Here is a 17,047-nt window from a genome sequence, read left to right as displayed (position 1 = left end):
AATACCACTGGCAGATAAATGGTAGTTAAATATAAGGTATTTTTCTTGCTCGGCAGAAGCTGAGGAGTGACCGAGCTGTCCCTCAGTCCGGAGAGGAGCTTGAGCACCCATCTCTCTGCAGCACCCGGGGGTCCTGGTGCAGCACCCACCAGCCCAGGCACTCACTCAGGAGCCCGTGGGGAGGATGGTGCTTCCTCAGGGACAACGTGCAGGTGGATTTTGCTGCGTGCCCAGAGCCATGGAAGGCAAAGCCATCCTCAGGGCTGCTCCAGAGGCGTTCCTGCTGCCCTGGGCAGAGTCTGGCCCGGGTGCCCCTCGGATGATGACACCAGACACTGCTCCAGAGCCAGCCTGGAAGGATGCTCCGCTCTCACCATCACCATCCTCGCTGGGACGAAGGCGCAGCTGGTGCAGACCACACTGGGGCAGGGGGCCGGGGGGGAGGATGGCATCCTCCTGCCTGCCCCATGAGCACAGTTACACCTGGCTCCTCCAGCCCTGTCCTGCCAGGTCTCGGCAAGCCCAGGTGGGTCTCAGAGGGACACCCCCACAGGGCTGTGCTTCGGGCTCCGGCCGAGCATACTGGTGGGGTCTCTGCTTTCTTCTGTCTCTCCTTTCTTCTGTGAGGATGAGGAGCCGGAGACAGCTGGAGCAAAGCCTGGCACGGGTGGACACAGCACACGATGGGGGGTGTCCCATGGCCACCCACACCCTTGGAAGCACAGCAAGGGGCAGCCGGGCTTTGGGGCAGGACCTGGGGGGGGACCCTGCCTTTGCTCCCTGCATCTCAGCTGCATTTTAAGCAAAGCCACCACCAACTTACTGCGTAAGCACAGCCCGGAGCCTAGAGAAGCCATTTCTCCCCCCGCACAGCTCCGAAGCTCTGGAGAGAAGCTCAGCATCTCCCTCTAACGATGCTCCTCACCCGCAGCCAGACACCCAGCACCCGCCGCCTGCTCTCGGGGATGCTCCCTGCTCCCCGGGCACCCCGCAGCCCCCTGTGCCCCCACCACTGCTCCTGCCGCCCCCAGCATCATTCACACCACCCCTTCACCAGCACCCACCACTGGGCAGAAACTAAACCCAGGGTGGTGGAGTCAGGCTGGCTCTTGGCCACGTGTTGTCTCGCTTGGGCTTTATTCAGCTGTGATCCAGCCAGGGCTGAAGGTTTGATAGTGTCCTACATGGCTGCATCAGGAGGGGACGGGGCCGCATCCTGCATGGGGCTCTGCTCGCCCCATAAAGGGGTAACAAGGAGCAAACCCGGATCCTGCTCCGGCCGGGACAGGTGCGTGGCTCCATCGCGGCCGTCGGTGCAGAGCCCATGACTGAGAACGCTGGTGCTGCAGAAGAGATGTTTTTTTTTTTCCTGATTGTTTTCTTTCCTTTTTTTTTAAATTCAATAAATTCCCCCAGCTTTGTTGCTTGTGAGGTTCTAGCGAGGTGAGAAGAGCCAATTTTGCTGCATTTTTGAAAAGGTCAGTGTGGGCAGAGGAGGAAATTCCGATTTCTGTGTCCTGGGGGGCGGCGGGGGCTGCACACGGCAAAGCCTCAGAGCCGGTTCCCCACCCTCTGCCCCTGCCACAGCAAAGCTCCAATGGGAATTACCTGCTGGTGAAGTCCGGCCGAGCCGACCCACAGGAGGAGAGGAGAGGGACCAGCCGCTGTGGTCTGGGTCACTCCGTTGCAGGCATCGAGCAACCAGGCGATGTCTTTCTCTCAGTTGGAGGAAATTTGGATTTTTGGAAATACGGAAGAAATTTGAATTTGGGAAATGTGGAGAAAACTTGGATTTGGGAAATGTGGAGGCTTTGCTTTCTGCCCAGCACCAAACCTCTGCTCTGAGGGTGACAGACAGGAGTTACAAACTCCTTTGGCAATGCTGGTGTTGTGGAAATGACCCTGGTGCTGGAGAGAGAATTCACCCGCTTGGACCCGAGTACCGTTTGGTGAATCTGTTATCCAAACCAAAATGTCTTGAGAACCAGATTTTGGTTTTGAGACCTTTCCATCACCCTGGCCTCATACAAACTCCCCCGGCGACCCAGCATGGCCACCGCAGCTGGAGCCCGAGGATGCTCCGTGCATCCCGCATCCCGCCTGGGCCCCACTGCATCCTTCCCCAAGCCCCGAGCCAATTGACACCCCCCATCCAGCCTCAGTTGGTGCTCAGGGGGTCTGAGCGCTGGGCGATTCCTGCCCTCCAAATCCTGGAGGCAAATCCCTGGGCGTTACATCTCCTCCCGCCCCGCCGACACCTCAAAACCACCTGGAGGGCTCTGGGGACAGCTTTCCTTGGTGATTTCAGGGGGGAGACTAAAAATCTTTGGGCGCAATCACAATTTTTGCTAGCTGTGGGCAAACAGCTCATTTTCAGCTCGTCTTTGATCCCACCCCTTGAGGAGCAGTGTCACCGCGATGGGACAGGGATGGCACCGGGCTGGCGCTGCCCTGCACCAGCCCCAGGCTCCACTGATGGATCCCTTAACCCTGCCCACATCCCTGCACCCTCCATCCCACACTCTCCATCCCGCTTAGCATGGCTCGTTAGCCAGGGTAACACCGCTCACAGACGAGCTTTGGAGACCTTTGCTTTGCCACGAGCCATTATCTGTGCCAGAGTGGTAACCATGCCCCCAAATCCCCCTAAATCCCCGCCCGCCCCACTACCCCCATCCAGCCACCCGCTGGCAAAGATTAGCAGCTTCTTAATTTTTAGTGGTTCCGTGGAGCTGGGGAGGGATTTAAATACTGGCAAAACCCCCAGGCTGAGGCTTGTTCCCACAGAGACGTCCATTGGGATCCCTGTCCCCCGTGGAGGTGCTTGTCCCGGGGGGATTTAGGGCTGTAGGCATCTCCTGAGCGTCCCCGGGAAGAGCTGGAGGGACTAAAGCCACGGTGCAGGTTCAGGAGTGGGAAGAGCCAGAAGAGCAGCAAGTTAAAATAACAGTCTCTTATTTTATTACCAGCAGAGGAGCAGGTGGGTGGTGGGTGGGCACCCGGCTGGGGGGGCCACCACGACCTGCATCTGCATCCCTGCCAGCTCCGATGCCTCGGGGGCTTTGGGGTGCTGCTGTTTCGGGAGCCCGCCTGCCCTGCAGCCCTGCCCTTGTCACCGGAGGGGGAATGTGGGGAGGTGACAGCATCCACCCTGCCCTTAAACCCTCGGTTGTTCCTTACCTGCCCACATGAGCGGTCTGTGGCTCTGGACAGGGGGGGTTGAGTGGGGGGTGTAACAGTTGCTTCATCTTAACGACGAGCTGGGTCATCGGGATGGTGCCTGGGTTTGGAGGCACCGTCACCAGCCCCTGGGCAGGAGGTCGGGATGAGCATTTGCAAATTCCCGGAGGAGCAGAGCTCTGCAAAGAGCTGGTAGGATGCAGATGGTGCGGGCGGGTGTATGACAGAGCACCGGGGCCGGTGGGGACCTGGCACCCAGGAATCTCCATCCTCGCCCCAGGCATCCCCCGGCACTGCCCGGCGGCATCCCTGGCTTCTCCCACCCAGCCCCTGCGCCAGCTCCCCCGTCTGCCTGCAAACGAGGACCGATGAAGGACGAGCTCCTGGCACGGCTTCCTCCAGGCCACAGCACCCTGGCGGCACATCCACCCTCCCTTTGCTCCCGGATTTTCCAGCTCCGATGACTCAGCTCCCTTTTTAACTCCCCAAGTGGAGCCGGGTGCTGCTGACTTGGCCCTGCTTTTAAGTTTGTTTTTTTTTTTTTTTTGGCTGGTCGGGTCATCTTATTTGCTACCGATAACGTTACGTCCTAGGATGCTGGAATACAGCCCAGTCTGAAGAGAAAACTAAAGCTCCCTAAATACGCCCCGAGGTACGGACATGAGCTGCCGAGTGCTGGGATGTCGCCCATGTGCATAAGGCTTCACCGTCCTGCGTGTGGCTCTGAGCTGTCCCGGGAATAACGGCGCTCCGTTTGTCCGTGATGCCGGGCGCTGCCTGTCGCCATCTCCTTTTTCCCATCTCTTTCCCTCTGAACCCTCAGGCTCAGGCGGGCAAAAGTTCATCTGTCCCAGCGGCTGTTTTGCTAATTTTCCTCCAGCCAAGAGCCACGTCTGCTGGAGGAAACCTCCCATCTCTGCACAGAAACGCGTTCATCAAAAAGAAAGAGAAAGAAGAAGAAGGAGAGAAGCCCCGGAGTGGCTGGGAAGCTGTCTCTTCGTATTCCCAGCGTGCGGTTCAGGTCTCGTACCGGCGGTGCACAGCCCATCCCAGAGGTGCTCGGTTCACAGTGTTGGTACAATCTGCCAAACAGACGGATCAGCTAGGAGACATTTCCAAAAGAAGCTGGAACAAGGTGGGAGAGGAAGGAATAAACAGCCTGCAGGGTGGCACCTTCCAGCTCACCCACTGCCAGCCCCAGAGAATCCCATCCTGTCCATGCAAAATGCCACTAATGGATTTTGGGTTGTGCATTGCAGCCTGGCTTCGTGCACTATAACCTGAGTACCATAACCCACCCCTGTGCACCATAACCCACCCCTGTGCACCATAACCCATCCCCTTGCACCATAACCCACCCCTGTGCACCATAACCCATCCCTGTGCACCATAACCCACCCCTGTGCACCATAACCCATCCCTGTGCACCATAACCCATCCCCGTGCACCATAACCCACCCCTGTGCACCATAACCCATCCCCTTGCACTATAACCCATCCCTGTGCACCATAACCCACCCCTGTGCACCATAACCCATCCCTGTGCACCATAACCCATCCCCGTGCACCATAACCCACCCCTGTGCACCATAACCCATCCCTGTGCACCATAACCCATCCCCGTGCACTATAACCCATCCCTGTGCACCATAACCCATCCCCGTGCACCATAACCCATCCCTGTGCACCATAACCCACCCCTGTGCACCATAACCCATCCCCGTGCACTATAACCCATCCCTGTGCACCATAACCCATCCCCGTGCACCATAACCCATCCCTGTGCACCATAACCCACCCCTGTGCACCATAACCCATCCCCGTGCACTATAACCACTGCACCACAGCCTGTCCCTGTGTGCCACAACCAGTGCATCACAACTCTTCCTTGTGCACCATGGCCCATCCCAGGGCACCACAACCTGTGCACCACAGCCTGTCCTCGTGCACCACAGCCCTGTGCACCAAAACCTGTGCACCACGGCCCAGGCCCGTGCACCACAGCTCATCCCTGTGCACCACAGCCCATCCCAGTGCACTATAACCTGTGCGCCACAGCCTGTCCTCATCCATCCCAGCCCAGTGTACCACAACCTGTGCATCACAACTCACCCCCATGCACCACAACCAGTGCATCACAGCCCACCCCAGTGCACCCCAACCCATGCACCGCAGCCTGTCCTCATCCACCCCAACCCATGCACCACAACCAGTGCACCCCAACCCATCCCAGTGCACCACAGCCTGTCTTCATGCACCACAGCCCTGTGCACCATAACCTGTGCACCACAACCCGTCCCTGTGCACCACAGCCTGTCCTCATCCACCTCAACCTGTGCAACAGCACCAGTGCACCACAGCCCATCCCAGTGCACCCCAACCCATCCCAGTGCACCCCAACCTGTGGACCACAGCCTGTCCTCATCCACCCCAACCCGTGCACCACGAGTGCACCCCAACTCATCCCCATGTACCACAACCAGCGCATCACAGCCCACACCAGTGCACCCCAACCCATCCCAGTGCACCCCAACCCGTGCACCACAGCCTGTCCTCATCCACCCCAGCCCTGTGCACCACAACCTGCACACCACAACCCGTCCCTGTGCACCACAGCCTGTCCTCAACCACCTCAACCCATGCACCACCACCAGTGCATCACAGCCCATCCCAGTGCACCACAACCCATCCCAGTGCACTCCAACCCATCCCAGTGCACCCCAACCCATCCCAGTGCACCCCAACCCGTGCACCACAGCCTGTCCTCATCCACCCCAACCCGTGCACCACAACCCCTCTCCTTGCACCCCAGCCCAGCCGCAGCGGGGGCTGCGTTTTCACCAGTGACATGCAGGTGGGTGCCTCCAACTTTGGCAGCCACCCAGCCACTGCTCTCCTTGTCCGGACGGCTGCAGGAGGGGCACAACCTCCCCGGGGTTGGGCTTCGTGGCCTCTTCTCCCCGCTCGGCCTCCCGCCGGCCCTACCTTGGCTGAGCAGCTGCAGGTTTCGGACCTCCTCGCGCACCTGGAGCTGCAGGACCTGCTGCAGGACCTCCTGCCGCTGCGCCTCGTGAGCGATGCCCATGCGCTGCAGCTTCTCCCCATTCAGCCGCAGCAGCGCCCGACCTGCAAACACGGTATCGCTCAGCGCCCGGCCGGGGTCACCGTGTGGCGGGGACATCCTGAAAGTGCAACTCAAATGGCACCCCGTCTTCACGTGGGAACAAGGAGGGGGAACGGGGAGAAATCCTAAAACGCTCTTTCACCACCTTGACCCACAGGGATGGAGGAGCCCCGCAGGTGGCCCCGCTTTTGGAGGGCGCCGGGGTGGCAGCTCGATGTCCCCAGCCTCGGGACAGGTACTGGCTGTCACGTAACCCATCCCCGCAGGCAGGAGCGTTCCACTTCTCCGCTCCACCTCTCGCATCAGGAGATGTTTTTCCGAGCGCGTGGTCTCTGCGCGGGCCGGCCGTCCCGGGGGAATGGGGGTACCCATCAAAACGCATTAGCATTGCCGCCACCGTCCCCGGCCAGCCACTCTCCTCCAGTCCGGGGGCTATTAAACGAGGGATTTGCAACCAGCTTTTGTCCTTGTTTCCCAGCGTACATTTGCTAATGCTGCCTTTGTTTCCTGTGCAAGGGCCGGCTGAGCTCCTGCATTAGGGTTTGCATCCCTCCCGGGCAGCTCCAGCGCTCCCTTCCCCGCTGCTTTCTTCTGGCCCTGGCAGAGCTCTGCCCGGTCACACACACGTCACGGTTGGACCGGGATGATGCTCCTACGTAGGGGTCAAAGCCAGAGTCCCCAAGGGGGAAGGGAGCAGGTCCTAGAGGTTATTCTCCTCTGAGGACTTGGCTGGAGGACCTGGAGGAAGACATTTGCAACTCGGACTCCAGCTGGGCAGAGATCTTTCCTCTTCTGCAAAAATTTTCAGGATTTAAAAAACGATGAAAATATTCTTATTATACTAATCTAGGCGTGGAGAGGACTGTTCCCTGACTTATAAACCACAGCCTCCCCTGGGCAATTTATGCTCATTTTATAGAACCTCCAGCCTGTCCTGGAGCTCACCCCGGTGGCGGATGACTCCTGCCCAGCCCAGTTGGGTGTCCCCATGCCCAGTGCCGTGGGGTGACTCTCACCCCAGATGCATCTCGGTGGGGAGAGGGGGCAGAAATGCGGGGTACATCTGCCTTCCGAACCACGAACCTCCAAACAGCTATTTCTCAGGAGCACGTGCCAGTGGCAATTAGTAATGGTGATTAAGTGGGGGGTGTCTACCATACCTGTGATGGCGTGGTGGGAGAACGCCTCGACGTAGATGAGATAGTTGTGCGGGCAGTGCTTCTTCAGCCATTTGCACACATCCTGCTGGGTCCAGAGCACCACCGGCTTGGCCAGGCTGCCCAGCGTGGGGCTGGTGTGGTAGATGCCATAGTGGTCGCAGGCACGGCCCTGCAGGGAGCGGGAGGGGAAGGGGTTAGCAGGATTCGGCCCTGGGAGGAGGAAAATGCCTTGGCTGGAAAGCCAGCCCACGGGGACGGGAGAGATGCTGGCTGGTGGCACGGGACTGCGGTGATGGTGGCAGACTTTGGCTTTGCACCCTCTGGGATCTCTGGGGTCACCATGAAATAGAAGCATCAGAGGAAGCGGTGATGGAGGCTGGGAGAATGGGGCTGGGAGGCCAAGGTGGGGGTCCTGCCCTACATAGACCCCACACTCGGGAGCTCCCCAGCCCTCCTGCTGCTGCCAGGAGCCCCAGCCCCCTTCCCCTACACATCTCCCAGCCCAGCAGAGCATCGCACGGGCTTGGGAGATGTCCTGGGGTCCCCAGGGTCCCCCCTCACCAGGCAGACAAGGGTGCTTACTGGCAGCAATCAGTGGGGATGGAGTTAGTGAGGCCCTGGGGGGCAGCAGAAACTGGTGCAAAGCCATCCCCACCATAAGTCGGTACTGGTACAAAGCCATCCCCACCAGAATTCCCCAGGGAAGCAGCCAGCAGCCAGCTGGTGCCCTGGAGCAGGAGGGACTCTCCCTTTCTCTCCACCTCAGCCTCCATCAAGCCTGAGCTGAGCAGCCACGACGGGGTCCTGCAGCCTTGCAGGCATCTAAAGCCACCTCTGAACCCCACAGCTCTTTCTTAGGGTGCTGCCATGCCCGGAGACACCCGGGATGAACTGAGGTCACAGTCCTCAGTGCCCTGGCATGCCCTGGCCCCCCTCCACCTCCTGGAGACCCCTGCCACCCACCCTCGCCCCCTTGCCCGGACTGTCCTGGCCCCAGGGAGGAACAGTGCCCATGGGGAGATGGGGCTTGTCCAACAGCATCCCTCCCTTCCTCCATCCCTCCCTCCAGCTGCCTGCTGGTGTAGCTGGTCTCGCCCCAAGCCACCCGGTAGCTCCATTTCCTCATCCACGTCACAGCGACTCCGGCCTTGCGAGGTCGTTGCAGCCTGGATTTATCTCGGTACGGAGCAAATCAAATGCTTTGAGCCGTAACAGCGCAGGGGGATGAGCCTGCTTCTCCCCGGGGGAAATCCTCAAGGCTGGCTGGGAAATGGGGCTGGGGGATGCAGAAATCCACCGTTTCCTGGTTTTTAGCACTCAGGGGAGACTGGTGAGGTCTCTGCTGCTGGTGATGCCAATTCTTCATCCTCGAGCAGCACCAGCAAACATCGCTCCTCCAAAGCATCTCCCTTGCGCCAGAGCTGCCGGGGCTGTCCTGGGATGAACCTTGGGCAGGTGGGGATGGAAAAGGGGTCCCTGCTGCCTGTAACATGAGGGGATCGGATTTCCAGGGTCCCTGCCGGCATGGTCCTCACCCACGTACGGGACACGGCAGGGACATGGCAGAGGCAGCATCCGATATGGGAACATGCTGGCATGGGAAAGGTCGGCAGCGCTTGGACCGTGGTACGCCAATGTCGACCTCCATGTAAGAACATTGCATAATTAAGCATGCCTAATAGAGGAGCAGTGATAATTAGTGTAACAGGGACTCCAGACATCCTGCAGTTACTGAAACTAATGACACGTCCCTGAGAGATGCCAGAGAGGAGGCAGTGGGGGGCGGTGGGGTCCAGGACGTGTTCCCTGGCCCCGTGCCGGGCATCGCTTACCCCCTGGAGCCTGGAGAGCCTGGAAGGGGCTGCTGCTGCGCCCAGGGGAGCATTTGGGCTTGGAAAGGGACCTTGCCTCAAGGAGGGGACATTCCTCTCCTGGAAGGACATTTCCCCCCGACTGGGGACATTCCAGTGAGAGAGAAGGCAGCAAAGTTGGGAGGCTGTAAATTAATAACCAAGGAGTCCATCTCCAAAGCAGATGGAAAACGTGATTGATAATGCGCACGATTCGGTTTCTCAATCCATCCTCCACCTTTGGGGGAACCCCCAGCAGCAGCCTGGCCCCCCCCGCCCAGTCCCATCCCGGGAGCCGCCTGCCAGTGGGAGCATCCCCAGCGCCGGCCGCTTGCTTCCTTCACACTCGGCTGAGCGCGCCGGAGAGCGTGCCGTGGGGAGGAGGCGGCGATTCGCTCTGGATTCACTAACGAGCGATGATGAGAAGCGGAGGGGCTGGGGGAAATCATGGCGAGCTTCCCGCGAGCTTCCCGCAGCTATTATCCGACTAACCCTCCGAGGCACGGGGGAAGAGGCGACAAACAACCGGCAGTTTCCCTGGGCACGCTCACGTCTGCGAGCGCTTCGCCCGTCGCACGCAGCCCATCTCAGCATCCCGAAACCCTGCGCTGCCGGCTCGGGGTGCATCACCCCCCATGGCTGGTGAAGCCCCCCCCAGATGGGTCCCCGAGCGAGCTCCTGCGCTCGCTGGGTGGGAAGGGGAGGTGTAATGAATCGCGGGCTCGTTTTCCAGCCGGTTGAGCTGCGCTGTCTCCCTGATAAACTCTCAGCAGTGAATATCGAGGGCCGGTGTGGAGGAGAGCAGGTGGGAGGGCTCGGAGGCTGCTCCGGCGGGGAGGCAGGAGGTGGCCGGGGGGACCCAGGTGGTGGGAGCCGCCGCCTGGGAGCTGCAAGGAGCAGCTCATGTCCCTTCCCTTCTCTCGTGTGTTTTCCCTTGCTTACAGCAAAATTAAAGCCTTTCTCCCTTCCCCAAATCCCTCTGGGAGGCACGTAGAGGCAGATGAGGGAGAGCCACGATGAACGCCGCTGGCACCCGGAGAATGACTGGCGTGTCCCCGAGCAGCGCTGTGCAGGTAGCACTGTCCCCATGTCCCCGTGCTTTTCGCAGAGGTGTGAGAGGGAAGGAGCCATCGGGGGTGCCTGGAGGGGTGATGGGGAGAAGAGGCACAGCGCTGCCAGGACAGGGGGACCCGAGGGGCTGCCGCTCCTGTGCGCATCACAGCGTGATGGTGGGACTGTACCCACTGCTGCGGGGACCAGCCAGGCCCTCGGGATGCAAAAGCATCTCCACGTTGGAGTCTGGAAGCTGGGCAGTTCAATTTTCCCTGTTTTCTTTCCAGCAGGTTGGATGTGCTGCCTCCGATCATGGCTCCCAGGGCAGTACGAAGGGGTTAGGAAGCACCAGGAGCCGCTCACTTGGGAAGATGCTCCTTCCCATGGCCGTGCAGAGGCAGGGCAGCAGGCAAATGGCTGGAAACCTTCAACTCACAGCCTCGTTAATGCAATAAAGTTCAGAATTTTAGGAGGTCAATGGCTCAGACCTGGCTAAGAGACATATCCAAGCGCTCAGGGATTTTAAGGCATTACAAGGAATTTGGTTCTGGCACATTTACTGCAAAATTGTGTTAAGTCTGTGCTCCAGGTGTGGAGAGGAGGTGACGCACGGAGCTCACCTCAGCACAGCCCCCAGCCTGATGGTAATAATTGCATTATTATATTTATGTATATCACTATCATTAAACGCCCCATAATGACGAGGGCTTTCTGCAAAAGGGGATCTGAAGGCCTGGTGCTGCAGAGAAAGGAGGGGTGGTCCCGCGAGGAATGGATGGGCTGGGGGGGACACACGAGGAGCTGCATTCCCCTGGGCAGCCCCGGGGGGGTGCGGAGGAGCCCGACGGGTACCTGCGAGCCCTCGGTGCCCGGCTGCCGCAGGAGCTTGACCGTCCGGCCGCCGTCGGTCCGCTGGCTCCGGCCGTCGTGCCAGGTGAGGCTGCTGCCCGGGTTCCTCTGCAGGCGGTAGCTGAGGTTCTCGGCCGAGACTGTGTGCTCCAGGAGGCTGCGGCAGAAGCTGAAGTGAGCGGCGGTGGCTGCGGAGGGAAGCGGGGTGAGAGACGGCCATGGTGCCCCTCCACCCTACGCTTGGGCACCCAAAAATGCCTCTTCTACCCCAAGGGACCCACCAAGCTCAGCTGAAATCTCCCCCCTCCTGCCTTCCCTTCCCATTGCCAGGGAGAAAACCCAGCAGCCCACGAACGCGCCGGCTGGCGCCGGGAGCCGGCAGGCGCCGGGGAGATGTTTACCCACACAAACCCCTCGCGAGCGATGCTTGTTTTGACACCCGCCTGCCGAGCAGACGTGGGGACCCGCCGCTGCTCTGCATCGCTCGGTTATCACCGTCTGCCGGGTGAGACGCCGGGAGGGGGCAAAGGGGAAGAGCCTTTTCCCATGGACCAGGCTGACACTAAACTGCCACCACCGAGGGAGGGGGAGCAGATAAACCCCACCCGATGGAGAAGGGGATGTAGGTTGGTCCACCCCCAACACAGACCATGGTTGCTTGGGAATGGCTGATGCCCCACAGGCACACAAACACCCAAGTGATGGCCAAACATGTGCCAGCCATCTACGATGGCCCACGAAGAGCCATTTACCCATGACAAGTGGTTGTTGTCCCTCACCCCTTGTGTTTTAATAAGCTGGGGGTATTCGGGATGCAATGAGGACGCAAAGCTCTCCTTTGGAGGGGGCTGAAGGGACCCAGCTGTGGTGGGAGGAGGAGACATGGGTATTAGGGGCTCATGTGCTCATCTGCTCTGGATAAAAGCCAGCTGGCTTGACATAAGCAGCGCTGATCCGCAGAAGCAAAGACCGGAGCATCCCCCCCAGCTTACCTGCTCCCACCACAGCAAGCTGGGAAAATCAAGGAACCACCGAAATCAGAGCAACAACCGAAGGAGATCCACCTCCGGGGATAACCCACTCTGGGAGAGCAGAAGGGCTGGAGAAAACCCGCTGCAGCTCATTTCCATAATTAGTGGGTTTTAAGAGGGGAAGAGGTTTCAAAGAGATCTCTCAAGCACGCCTTTGTGCAAGAGGAGACAAACCAGCCAAAAGATGTTAAAATGGAGCAGGAAACATTTGTTGATGTGTCCGCATGTCCCAGGTTACCCAGACCATGTCACACCACCTTGCTCCTTAAACACACCCAGTGACAAGCATTGCCACGGGGAAACTGAGGCAGGGCACCTGACCGATGGCTGGGGATGCGAGGGGATTTACTGAAAACAAGCTGAAGGGAGATCCATGGAGAGGCTTTGAGCAGGGGCAGGGTGTTCTCTGCGCCTGTCTTGGGTGATGGAGATATCTCTGATGGCTTTCTACAGCCTCCGACACCCCGGACCCGGCAGGTGAGGGCTGGGCTCCCTCCAGCCAAGGATGCCTGAGATGCTCCCAGCTGTCCTGCCCCCAGCACTCCGAGCACAGCCCTGCCGTGGCCATGCTGGGCTACCTCCGAGCGGAAAAACGCCCGTCCCGCCGGATGTTGGGGGTAGATATGGACCTGGCAGGTCTGGAGGTGACGGAGTTGCGTCCTTCAGCTGTGCCGGGGCTTCCCCAGGACTTGCTGCAGAAAGGCTCAGTGAAGGAGAGGAAGGGAGCAGGGGTCTGGCCAACATCAGGACCTATATCCATAGGGGACTATAGAGCATCTGCCACCAGCAGCAGGACGTGGGGATCCACAGTCCCTCAGCAAACATGGCTGGAGGCAAGAGGACGGAGAGCAGATGGGAGAGAGGGGGGAAAGACGAAGGGAAAAACAATCCAAGAAGAAAGGCAGGGCTGGGAACACTGGCGGCACCGCTCCTGTTGGGGACAGACAGCTGCCTCCCCAGAGCCCGGAGCCCCTGGCAGCTCCCCCGGCAGCTCCCCGGCAGCTGCCTGCTCCCCCAGCCCCTGGGTCTCAACTTTCCCATCGCCCGGCAGCACTCGGCGTGCGTGAGGGTAAGGGGTGCTGAGCCAGGGCACACGTTTTGGAGCAAGGGAAGGACAGTATCAGCCCCTGAGCTGGGTCCAAGCAGGGACGCGGGTTCTCCTCTCCTTCCCGAGCCCTGCACCGGAGCAACGCCGCAAGCACCCAGCCGCCCTTCATCCCCTCTGCTCCTCTTTCTGCCGAGCCGGAGGCTGTGCCCTCCAGCTGGGGATGCACATGCAGCATCTCCCCCCGACCCGGCTGGCCCCATAGCCCGCCCCCCCCCCCCCCCCGAGCTGTGCCCTGCAGCCCCCTGGCCATGCCCTGCAGCCCCCCTCACCTGGCTCGGGTGCACCCTGCGAGCTGCGGATGGTGGAGACGCAGCAGAGGGATGGCCGGCCCTGCTGCATCTCGGCGGGAGGAGGGATGCGTGCGAGCGCTCGGCAGCACCGGCTGTCACGAGTGCAGCTCCATCCCTGCCTCCCCTCATACCTCGTCCACACCTGACTGACTCCCCCGATCGCCTCCCTCCCGCTGCCAATAAATGGTGGCCGCACGCTCACCCCGGCTCCGGTGCCGGGCAGCGCCCAGCTGGCCTCACACGGTGAGGGGGGGTGAATTACACCCCCTCCCCGCTGCCCTGTGGGCGTTTGATCCGGAGAGATGCTTGGTGCTTTCCCTGCGTGCTCCTACCTAATCCCGCGGCAGGGCCAGCTGGCACCAGGATGGACGGGAAGCCCTGGGGGACTGCCGCGGGGGACACCAGACCGGCCGGGCGCCAAAGCCTGTGGCAAGCTCGTGTATGGCAGCACAGGGGTCACTGGTGGCTCGAGGCATTTGGGATGCAGGAGGAAAAGAAAAGAGGGAGCACAGTGACGAGCATCCTTCCCAGGCAGGGGCTGCAGGGCTGAGTGTGGTCTGATCCTGCACCCGGCCAAAGCTGTCACAGTTATGGCCATGTCTGGGGTCCGGGCAGAAGGTGGGTGCCCGCGGCGTGGGTTGATGAGCAAACGCTGCGCTGAACCTTGAAATGGGGCTGCAGGAGCCTTCAGGCTGTCTGAGCCTGAGCTGGAGCAGAGAGGGGAGAGCTCGGCTCTGGTCCCCAAATGACTGCTGTGACCCCAACTTTCCATGTCCCCCATGAGCTGGTCCACGGTCCCTGTGCCTTGTCTGGCAGCCCCGTGTGATGGACACCCCACCGCCCGCTCCCTGGCTGGGGAATTGCTGCTGGCTCATTTTCTCTCGGTGGCTCTTTTGTCCATTTTGGGCACCTCTCCAGCCACACAGGACAGGCGAAGGGGGTGGCCAGGGGCCAGGTCACTGCAGGGGGACCAGCAGCCGCCTGGCCCGGGTGGTGGGACAGGGTCTGCGGCGGCAGCAGGGACAGACACCACTCCCTCCCCTCACCCGGCACGCCGCCACTCCTTTCCTTCTCCAGACACTTTTATGGCTGGTGAAACGTGAGCACTGGGGAGGCTCAGAGCAGCAGCAGTCACTGCTGGGGAGAGGGACGGGAAACCTCCCCGGGGACGGAGACCTTGGGGCAGAACGTGGCAGCAGGCACCAGCGAAAGCATCCCCAGGTCCATCCTGAGGTGGGCACTGGCCGACTGCTACCAGCAAACCAGCTTCCAGCTGACTTTCCACAGGCTCACGGGTGTCCGGGACCTGCCCCGGGAGAGGCGGCGGCAGGCAGCTGAGCTGCAGGAGGAGCTGCCAGGGGTACGGAGAGGCGAACCCAGCGCCTGGACACTGACTGCATCCGTCTCCCTCCTCTGCCACCGCTTCCCAGCATGGCCTTGGACACCTCCCTGTGTCTTTGATGCCATTGCACACGTGGGTGTCCCACAGACCTGCCCTCCCGCTGGGGACATGTCTGCCGGCAGCTGCCGTGGAGGGCAGCCAGGCTTCCCCGGGGTCAGTCAGGCTTTCCGGGATTAACAGCGGGCCCTGGGAGAAGCTTGGAACAAGCTCCACAAGGAACAAAATCCCTTTGTCGGTTTGCCTGGCTCCCGGTGTCTGGGAGGGAATGCGAGGTTTAGCACCAAAAGGGGTGAGGGATTTGCCGACAGGCGGAGAGGGATCCGCGGGAAGCCGGTCATCCCTCTTGTGTTCCTCCAGGCAGGTGAAGGGTGGATGAGACCAGAGCTCTCCAGGGACTCCTAGGATGGGGAATCCACTCTGCTCACGGAGCAGCTTTGCGAGAGACTCATTTCGCTTTCAGCAGCATCTGCATGAGCCATGAGCCCAGCCGGCACTGCCATTGCCCGGGTCCCCTCTGTCCCTTTCACGCAGCTTCACCCCGGTGCAGGGCAGAGCTGCTGCTGGCACTGGTGGAGCCCCTGCGGAGACAGTGATGCTCTCTGGGACCCACCATGTAATCTTTGAAGGATGTAATCTTTGAAGCCATACCCATAGGATGTCCTTATGGACATCCCTGACCCATTCCCTCAGACCTGCTGGTCCCGAGGAGGATGAGACCACATTCAGAGAGGACTGACACCCCCTTAAGTGCCTCCAGGTTCCCCTGGCCCATACTTGGCCATGATGAGCATCGCCACAACGTTCCCCTCCGAATTCTCTGCTCGCAGAGGTGAGATGGGAGCCCTGTGCAGGGATGGAGCTCAGGCTGGCAGCTGCTCATCACTGGTGCCTCCCAAGGAAGGAGGAGGAAGGGAACAAAAGGCAGATGCCCTTTCCATCCTCCCGGTGCAGCACGGTGCCCGGGGTGCCCACTGGGGGAGCAGGCATGGGTGCTGCCTGCCTGCCTGCACACAGGCAGCCCTGCAACAGAGGGTCCTGGGGGGGACTATGTATGTTTTTGGGGGTGTCTGTTCTCCTGAGGCCCCTGTGGGTGCTGCCAGGAGGTCCCTGTGCATCCCAGGACAGGGGATCTCTGCAGGGTTGGGCACCCAAGAGAGCATGGGGTGAGGGCAGCAGGCAGGACGTCTCTGGGCAGGGCAGGGTCTCCTGGCAGGAGGGGACATCCCTGCCTGCAGCGAGCCCCCTTCCACGTCGACATGCTCTTCCCGGGGTCCTGTCCTGCTCCAGCACCCCTTGCCCTGCCCTCACACCTGCACCCCCTCGCTCCAGCCACATTTCCCAGTCCGTTTCACTGGTACCCCATGATACTGGGGGTCAGGAATGGGGACAGACCCTTCACGGGATGTTGAGGGCAGCAAAGGGGGATGTGGAGGGGCACATCGCCGGGATGGAGGGAGCAGGACCGCGGGGGGAATGAAGGGCAGATCCCGGGATGGAGGGGACAGCACCGGGGAGGGGATGTGGGGCAGACCCCCGGGATGGAGGGGCAGCCCCCCAGAGACGTGACCGCCGCGTTTGGGGCTGGGGGAGGCGCGTCCCGCCGTGCACCTGAGCCCACCCCCGCCCGCGCCCGGTACCTTCCATGTCCTTGGGCTGGCCGCAGCTCATCCTCCGCGCAGCGGGGCCGCGCTTAGGCGGGGACGGAGCCCCGCGCCCCCCAGCGCCGCCGCCGGCACCGGGCGCTCCCGGCCCGCCCCGCCCCGGTACCCGCGCCGGGGGCGGTGCCGCGCTCCGCCATCCCCGGGCGCTCCGCCCGCCGCGCCGCCAGCCCGCCCCGTGCTGCCGCCTTCTCCCTTCCCCGAGGATGCCCTGGGCATCATCCGCCCGGGTCCCTGCCCGGGGATCACCGGGCATCATTCCCCCGGGGGCCACCGAACATCGTCTCCACTGCATCCCTGCCTGGGGGCCACCGGGCATCATTCCCCAGGATCCCTGCCCAG

At 61.2% G+C, this 17,047-nt stretch overlaps 1 protein-coding gene across 4 annotated transcripts; it reads right to left on the bottom strand.

Annotated features, from left to right (window-relative positions):
- Window positions 1-3,707: 3,707 nt before the first annotated feature.
- Window positions 3,708-16,802, bottom strand: SAMD10 (sterile alpha motif domain containing 10). Of its 4 annotated transcripts, none has more exons than XM_063350463.1 (5): window positions 16,685-16,802; window positions 11,220-11,404; window positions 7,465-7,633; window positions 6,166-6,306; window positions 3,708-4,305 (listed from the first exon to the last, which is right to left on the bottom strand). In XM_063350463.1, exons 1-5 carry the CDS (start codon window positions 16,713-16,715, stop codon window positions 4,283-4,285), a joined length of 549 nt encoding a protein of 182 aa, XP_063206533.1. In that variant the 5' UTR covers window positions 16,716-16,802; the 3' UTR covers window positions 3,708-4,282. The 4 variants fall into 4 exon arrangements, with proteins under 4 accessions (XP_063206533.1, XP_063206532.1, XP_063206534.1 ...); XM_063350462.1 differs by having other exon boundaries at window positions 3,708-4,262; XM_063350464.1 differs by having other exon boundaries at window positions 6,206-6,306.
- Window positions 16,803-17,047: the final 245 nt, after the last annotated feature.

Source organism: Chroicocephalus ridibundus, chromosome 12 (assembly GCF_963924245.1).
Source record: "Chroicocephalus ridibundus chromosome 12, bChrRid1.1, whole genome shotgun sequence".
Lineage (NCBI taxonomy): Eukaryota > Metazoa > Chordata > Aves > Charadriiformes > Laridae > Chroicocephalus > Chroicocephalus ridibundus.
This window is presented reverse-complemented; position numbering and strand designations above follow the sequence as displayed.